Raw genomic sequence first — 9,072 nt, 5'->3', positions numbered from 1 at the left:
TTGCTGCCCGTCACCCATTTGAGAGTTTGACAGCAAAAGAAAATAATTCTTATCCATCCATCCATTTTCTGTGCCGCTTCTCCTCACTCGGGTCGCGGGCGTGCTGGAGCCTATCCCAGCTATCATCGGGCAGGAGACGGGGTACACCCTGAACTGGTTGCCAGCCAATCGCAGGGCACATAGAAACAAACAACCATTCGCACTCACAGTCACACCTACGGGCAATTTAGAGTCGTCAATTAACCTACCATGCATGTTTTTGGGATGTGGGAGGAAACCGGAGTGCCTGGAGAAAACCCACACAGGCACGGGGAGAACATGCAAACTCCACACAGGCGGGGCCGGGGATTGAACCCCGTTCCTCAGAACTGTGAGGCAGATGCTCTAACCAGTCGTCAACCGTGCCGCAAGAATTCTTATGTCACTCTTAATTTATTTGTACCCTAAGTATACTTTTCTTTTGCTGTCAAACTCTGAAATGCAGGGGCGAATTGTCCAGACGTTTTGTCTTCGGGACAGTCCTCGAATGAGGAAAACACTTTAACATTCATAAAATCCAAAATATTAAAGCGATTGTTCTGATATTATCAGAGGTTGAAGTGGGCATAAGTAGAAATGTCCACATACATTTTGGTGATGATTGATTGCAGTTTTGTGACAATAAGCGACGTTAAGGTTTTTCTCTATAGTGAGCTTATAGCGTATCCATTTAAATTGAACATGTTCGATTTCACTGCGACTCCCTGGCGATCCGGCTCGTCTCCAGGATACGTCACAAAGAGGTCTGCGCAACCGGTGAAGACTCGAGTCGCCATCAGGTCGCCAATTAGTCTCCAGGCTTGTGAGATAGGGGTCTTAGAGGTAATTGCAGATGGCGTCCAGTGGAGTATTGTGGAGATTACCCTTATTTAAATCAATGGGGGGAAGAGTCAGCCGAGGTCAGATCAATGGTGGGTACCTTTAATACTTCTGTTGTTTATGTATTATTGGTTACGTCCGTGTTGTTGCTACCAAGTGTTGACGCTTGGCACGTTAGTTTAATGCAGTTTGGCCAGCTGCGTATACGGGTTGTTTCACATGTTCTGTCACTGCAAACAAATATATATTGGATATGTTACACTTGAAATGTACAAGGAAATACGCTCAAATATTGGGATTAAATCAATACTGGGAACTCGGACCTGCAGTGTAAATCCAGTTTTGCATCTTGAGCTGCATTGGCCATGTGATGGCGACAAATCCAAAGAAATGAGAGCGGTGTAGAAGTCACTGCTGCATTTGATTAGACTACATACAGTTAATCACACTTTAACTGTGTTTTAATATTATACTTAAAAACTATGAAAAGCAGTTATATAATTGTATTTATTTTATGGAGTCTTTATATGTTCCATTGCAGATCCTTCTAATTTTTAAATTTGATTTTATAAATGAAGGCCCATGATTATCTTTAAAAGTGACAATCCATCCAGCCATCTATTTTTGTATACTATGCCATTGGTCCAATTTTATTTGGAAATCTTTGTCAGTTATTTGACAAATAGGTAATTAGGGGTTGGAAGCTTAGCACAACAAAGACTGGAGTGAGAGGAACTACCAACACTCATTTGTGGAGTTGCGGAAAATGTATAATCTACAAAAAGAAAAAAGAAAAAAAAATATATATATATAATATATATATATATACACACACACACACACACACACACACACACACACACACACATACATATATATATATATATATATATATATATATAATTTCGTGAATGAGCAGTCTTAAATTTGATCAATGAGGCTGTACATTTGGCTTTCTTAAATCTGCAGCTATACTGTTTATGTAAATGTATTTCTATTGGCTTCAGTCGTGATCGCACGCTCACACACCATTCAGGTTCACCTTCACCCGAAGAGAAAAAGTCATCGGCACGGCAAGCTGAGCGTCCCCAAAGAACTGCACGAAGGCGGCGGGCGCCAGGGCACGTTCCCACGCCAGACGATGGAGCTGTTCGCCGTGCTCTGCATCGAGACCAGTCACTACGTGGCCTTCGTCAAGTATGGCAGCGCTGCCTCTGCATGGCTCTTTTTCGACAGCATGGCCGACCGAGACGGTAAACTGCGGTTTTGATGCTCTTCAACCTTTTTTTGTTATGCTAGAGTGGAATTTTACTGTTTTTTTTAAAATTACTTTTTTAATACAGTTGGTAGAATAGTTCCTGTAAAACAACAAAATAGACAACATCATCAGAATTTTTTTTAATGAGTGACTAAAGCATTAAAATATTATTATTACAGATCTGCTATTACAATTAATAATAAACAAAAGACTTTCATTTGTATTTAAAAAATAAACTAAATGATTCTTTAAAGGTACATTTAAATACTTTTAAATTGATTTGTTATATTCTTGTTGGAAAATATTGTATTTAAAAAAATACTGTAGCACAAGCACAATTATGTTTCTTAAACTAGAAATTAATTCTATTCATAGTTAATCTAAACTATTGTTGCCTGTTAGCGTTACCTGAGTAATTTTTTAAATTACTGTTACCCAATTTAAAAAAAAAATCAATGTGCTGACTAAAACTTTTTTTTAGTTTTATTTCCAGAAACATTCAAATATGACTGAGGAAACTATGCTATTAGACTAATATTATATAAAATGAAATCAATAAAAAAGGTATTTAAAAAATCACTTGTATTCAATGATTATGCTAAATAAAAATGTCATAAATAAATGGAATCATGAACTATATATAATACACAAACCAAAGTTTTTGTTTTAATAATTAATTAAAAAGTAGCAAGTTATAATTTTTCTTCACGTCTCTGTAGAAAGAAAATGAAAATCAATAGATTCAATAAAAAAATAGTAAACAAATTATTAACATTTTGTTGTTTAACCACCCAACTTTTGGGACACACATCATGATTGTGCCATCCCATCAAGAAGTGTCTGAGACAGGAAACGAGATGATTTAAAAACGTACAAATTTAAAAATGTGTTGCTCATTATATTGTTTACGCTTGTGCTTCGGCAGGAGGGCAGAATGGCTTCAACATTCCGCAGGTGTCGCCGTGCCCTGAGGTGGAGTCCTACCTGAAGATGACTCCCGAGGAGCTGCACACGCTCGACCCCAAGAGCATCCAAGGCCAAGCCCGGCGGCTGCTGTGTGACGCCTACATGTGCATGTACCAGAGCCCCACCATGAGCCTGTACAAGTAGCCCCCACCTCGACACACGAATACACTCCGTCTCTTTCGTCGTCATCCTCCTCCTCCTCTTGCCCCGCGGCCACTACGTGCCCCTCCCTCCCTAAGAGGACTTCCCAGACTTCCCAGAAAGACCCACGTTGAAAAAATAAACTAAGCAGAAGAACGGCTTGCCGGGGCCTTATTTGGAGTTAACCCTCTCCACTCCTGTCAATTGGGGGGTGGGGCAGGCATCGGCGGGGCTTTATTTGCACTGTGCTTTTGTTGAAGTGTTGTGTTCTTCATGTCGTTCTACGTTGCTTCTCTGTTTCTCGGTCTAACCTTTGCAAAACTCAAGAAAAGGGAATCAAAAGAGGGGGTGGGGGATGGGGGGGGGGCCAGAGTTGAAAAACAAGTGGGAGGACCCTTAAAAGAAGAGGAGTCCCACTAGTCTTAATTGGGAAGGACTGTAGCGCTTCATAACACCTCATTAGGGAAGCGACGCGGTACGCACAACACGTCTCGCTCTCTCGTGTTCTCTCGTTTTTGTATTACCCTCGGTCGCAGTTTGTGTGTTGCAGAAACCAATGTAGCCATTATAACAGCCTAGTCCCACTCCCTCCACCCTGGGAAACACTGCACTTTGGCTCTGAGTCCTCTTAAGGTGGAAGTTACAGGGAGAGCTAATTTATTGGTCAGGAGTGTGTGTGTGTGAGTGTGACAGAATACAAATCTGTGCTACCGAGGGGACGTCCGCTTCTAACGTGTACAGGATTTGTCCCGAGCATCTGTTAGGTTTACAAAGCCTTTTTGGGAGTCCGCCCGCCCAACTCGCCGCCTTTCTCCTAGATGTGACACGCAGCAGATTAACACAACAAAAGAGATGTGATCAAATATGATATTATTTATTTTAATCTACTCATGTTTGTCCCTTGTAAGGAAATAAAACAGGGTTGTTGATGCTGTCAGGTTTTCAACTACTGACACATACACAAGCCTGTTAACCTTGAAGCTATTGAACAGGAAACAATGTATAAATTAATTTTAAGTTAAAAAAAACAACTCAGTTGCTTTTGAAGGAGATGCATATAAATGTGTGTGCCAGAACCTTTTCTAGACGTGGCTCCTTTTTTGGTGGTTTGCACTGTTCCAGGGACTCTTACTGCACTGCTGAGTCCTGCCACTGATGCCCTTCAGGAGACATCTCGGGAGCCAGATGAGGTTTTATTTTGTATTTTTTTTTTTCTCTGTCCAGTGTTCACAAATGTAACGTGAAATTTGATGTTGCTCTACGTTTCGTTAAATAAATGCTGTTTTGGAAAGGCGCAACATGGCTGCGGAGTGTTGTGACGGTTTTTTTGCCATCTGCTTAGGGAGAATTGTGCAGTTAGGTGAGTTTTTGTCTTAATTTTTTTCTTTCCTCTTATAAAGTTTGTTTTTGATACTGCTCTTGTATTGGATGACAGGTGTACCTAATGAAGTTCCTGTTTAGTATATTTTGATCAGGGTTTTCAGGTGGGCCCCTTACAGCCGTCTTCATACAAGGTGGTGAACACTTGAGGTAGGTTTATCGACACCCTCTTAAAATGAGTCATTTTTTGACATTTTTCAGAAAACACAAAAAACTGCACCAAATGTTGACTATATGATATTTATTAATCATTTCACTCAAAAAAGTAATGATAATAGATGACTATTGACATATTCGTAACAATGTCAATTATGTTATGGAAGAGGAATAAATGACCTTGGCAAATTGTTTAACATGGCTTTTGTAGGGTTGGGCATCGAGAACCGATTGGAACCCGGACTAATGTTCCGGTTCTCCCGGAACCGTTCAAACGCCAAAATTTAGGTTCCCAGTTTTGATGCCTAGTCCTCCAGCCGCGAAGAAGCAGTGGCGTGAACCAACGAAGAAGCGGCGTGAACCAACGAAGAAGAACACACACGATTATGTGCTTGTGTCCAACAGTGGCGGCAGCGAACAAAAGTGTGTCTTAACTTTGTTAAAATGAATGACCAGTCGCCGCAGCGCAACACTTGGAATAAGATTATATTGTGCAAAGGAGGCTTTCATGATGTCTGACGCGCTCAGAGCCTCAGCCTACACCGCGAAGTGAAGCTAAGGCAACTGGATGAGTGCAATAATAAAATACGTCTATGCAAACATTGAGACAGCTCACAAGGTAAACGGTTGGTTGTACTTTTGCACCGATTTTTTTTTAGCGGTTATTTTAGTCTTCAAACCAATGTAAGAGCCAATGGAAAAAAAAAAAAAGCTTAACATTGGGCTAAAACTTAACCGTAGCAACTTTACATCACAATTAATTGGGACAACATTCACATTAGCGCCTCACTGTATCACAAACACTAACATTGTGCATCATCGATGGGTAAGCAAAGGAATCAAGTGTTCTATAGCATTTGGTTCCATCCATTTAAAAAATAAATAAATCACCGGTGCCGTGTGAAGTTACTTTTCGTGTCAGAATGCTGAGTTCCAGTGCATACCCTTCAAAATAAAAGGCTACAAGCTTAAAACAGGAAGTCAAGTTAAAACATGCACATATAAACCATTTGACGTGATGAAACAGTCTCAAATAACTTTTAACAATGCTTTATTTAACTTTTAGCTGAAACATTAATTAATGAATATTAAGTCAATTGGGTTAGTTCCACACACATTGCCTTTTTGTTCCTAGGTTTGATATTGATACTGGTTATAAAGAACCTCGATTCAAATGTTGATCTTAGTCTATGCTGCGGGCTGCTAAGAAAATTGATGTTCATAATTTGGACACCCGTTATTTAAGCCATGTAAACTTTTTTGACGCAGCCCCTCAAAAGAATCGGAATCGAGAATCGTTTGGAACCGGAATCGAAATAAGGAACCGGAATCGCTCTAATTCAAACGATGCCCAAGCCTAGCCTTTTGTGACTTAAGCAATTTTAAACCAACTCTTTCAATAATACAACATAACTACATCATAACAACATAACAACTCTATCAATAATAAAACATAACTACATCATAACAACATAACATAAGATCATATTCGGCCTCACTAATATTACCATGTTTGAATGAAACACAAACATCACACTGATCTTTCCGCGGAATGAATATAGAGTACCGTATTAAAAGGTGCAGTCTACGTTTATTTCTGTATTTAACACATACATAAGGCGCACCGTATTATTGGGCGCAGGCATGGTAAAACATACGCTAGCTTAAAACACAGGTGGGATTCATGCACGCTAAAAAAAAACATTTTTTTTAGCGTTGCCTTTTTAAAAACATTTAAAAAGGCAACGGCACCAAAACTGAGTTCGGTTGTACTTTATTCAAGTATTTAACAACGTACTCACGTTATTTTTTTTTTTATCAATCCTCATCCACAAATCCATCAAAGTCCTCATCTTCTGTATCTGAAATGAACAGCTGGGCAAGTTCTCAATCAAACACGCCAGGTTTGAGTCAGTCTCGTTGCCGTGCGAAAGCTCGAACAACACTGCAAGCAGACACGTTAGCCAAAGTATCCACAATCCATTCACAAATTGTGGCGTAACTCGCCCGGTGGTGCCTCCTAGTCTTAGTAAAGCTGTGTTCGCCATCTGTCATCCATGGCTCCCACGCCGCTCACCTCACTTTGAACGTCCTGTTTACACGGATGTCCAGCGGTTCGTCAAGCCTCCCGGAATGATGGCAAGCTCCGAGTTATTGCCCTCTGTCGAATGGTGACTGTAGAGACGCTTCTCTCGGCTGTTCTTTGCTCATTAATCCATTGCTCGAGTTGGTCTTCCAACTCGGGCCACCTCGCCTTGTTTCCGCGGAAACTCAGCTTCGTCCACTTGACTTGGCGAAGCTCGTTTTCCTGTTTCCTCCACTTGGGAACCATGGATTCGTTGATCTTGAATTCTCTCGCAGCTGCTCGATTCCCATGTTCCTCAGCGTATCTGATAGCTTGCAGTTTAAACTGTGCTTCGTTAGCGTGTCTCTTCGTCGGTGACATTTTCGGGGGTCCTTAGCCAAAACGATGTCGTTTTGCACAATGCACACCCCGGAAATGCTCCTAGTCAGTCAAGTGGTGGGAAAAGACAAACACCCCAGCGCTATAGACCTACTGGAGGCGTGGCTTTAGCGTCCTACTTCACGCACCCTTCTCCTGTCCTCAGCCACTTCTGCTTTTCCTCTGTGTAAGCAGCGTGTCGGTAGGAAATGCTAAAAAATAAAATAAAAAGTCAAGCGGAGCGCTCATCACACAACATATATAGATGTTGGAACTCGGTGCACACATAAGGCGCGCCGCATTATAAGGGGTCCTGTCCATTTTGGAGAAAATGTAATACTTTTAAGTGCGCCTTATGGTTGTGAAAATACGGTAGTTCTCTTCATGGAACGCATTTGTGAAATATCGAACTCCAACTGCCCTCACTCCAGCAATCGCAGCTGCCTGTTGATATTTGTGGTGTAGGTGGGAGATGGTTGTTCCTGGATGAAGGAACGGTCAACCAATCCTTAAGGAAATCCTTGACATCGGTTTCAAGCTTTGCATGCTTGCCACTCTTCGGACCAGATTTAGAGAGTGGTGGTGGCACGTTCATCATGGGTGATGATGTCTTTGTTCAGCCAGTGTATAATGGTTCTTTCAGGGAGACCAAGTGTAGAGGAAAAAATGCCTTGCACACTTTGAGACTTGTTCCATCTTGAAGCTTCAGTTAGTAGGACATTGATGAATTGCGTCGGGATCCCTCAGCAACTTTATTTTGCTGTATGTTAACTTTTGTGATCCTTGCTGACATATAACGTTGTTCCCATATGTTCATTGCCCAAATCTTCTGAAATATCCACTGCTGATGGTCTTCTGTAATGACTTGGCAGTCTCTGGTTGAGACTCGCTGACACAACTTTGAGTTGCAGGAAGGACCCATAATCTTTGAACCTATTTCTTTGCCACTTTTGCTCTTGTATGAAATTCCTTTGACAGGTTTCTTCTTGGAGTCATTTTGCTTCCATGTTCCCGGACCTAGGCGTTTATTTATTTTCCTTTTGACCATATTGTTTAAATCAACATCTTCATCTTACTGCTGTGGAGTTGTTGGGACCATGGTTAGGCTGTCTTCATTTCCAGGGTCAGAGGACTTGTCACAGGATGGGATATAGTCTGGATCACTGATGACATCATCATCATCATCAGATAGGTCCTCTTGATGGTGTGCATGTGTTTGCTTGGCATTTTTAACATCAACGGGTGTGTTTAAGGGATTCTGAAACAGAGTCTTGGCCTGGTACATATTGTTTCGCCTCTACCAACAGTCTCATTGTCATTTTCGTGGAGGAGGACTGATTGGTTTTAGAACTATCGAGTGCGTCACCTACACAAAAGAGAAAACATTTCATGCATCTGAGATTTATTGTCACAATTGTGTGATCATTCTGATGAAAAAAAACATTCCTTGGCATTGGTATGTGCACAAGCTGCAACTAGACACTGCACAACGGCAATATTGGTCAAATGATATGATTACTAATATTTTGCTCAAGTGAGATTTTTATTCAATAAAAACACAAGCATTAAGACGATCCTTTGTAATTTATGCACATAATTTCTAGCTGTTAGATTACAATACGGTTTAATGTGTGTTAATTAGATTATAATGTGGAAAATAATTTGACAAAAGCTGTAGGTGAAATATTGTTTGAAAAGAGTTAGCAGGAAACCTTTCACGTGTAACAGCCACAGATTCTGGAGCCTTTCCACTCTGCGAAATGCTAGCTAGCTTCATGGACTTAGAAATTTTGCTGACTAAATAGAATAAATAATAATGTAATATTTATAGCATAGCCTACATCATAGTAAACCTGATCACTTACCAATA

The 9,072-nt window shown here is 40.7% G+C and overlaps 1 protein-coding gene across 4 annotated transcripts in view; it reads left to right on the top strand.

The window, feature by feature from the left end:
- cylda (cylindromatosis (turban tumor syndrome), a) overlaps positions 1-4,497 on the top strand; it is a 53,168-nt gene extending 48,671 nt beyond the window's left edge. For 2 of the 4 annotated variants that reach the window (XM_061669021.1, XM_061669031.1), the window contains exons 16-17: positions 1,895-2,111; positions 3,042-4,497. In XM_061669021.1, the coding sequence (XP_061525005.1) occupies positions 1,895-2,111; positions 3,042-3,226 (402 nt within the window). In that variant the 3' untranslated portion in view covers positions 3,227-4,497. Of the gene's footprint in view, positions 1-1,865; positions 2,112-3,041 lie in introns of those variants that run through there. The other 2 variants (XM_061669038.1, XM_061669046.1) reach the window with 2 other exon arrangements.
- Positions 4,498-9,072: the final 4,575 nt, after the last annotated feature.

This window comes from Phycodurus eques, chromosome 2, assembly GCF_024500275.1.
Source record: "Phycodurus eques isolate BA_2022a chromosome 2, UOR_Pequ_1.1, whole genome shotgun sequence".
Taxonomy (NCBI): Eukaryota; Metazoa; Chordata; class Actinopteri; order Syngnathiformes; family Syngnathidae; genus Phycodurus; species Phycodurus eques.
Note: the sequence above shows the minus strand (reverse complement) of the source record. Positions and strands in the feature narration are given on the sequence as shown.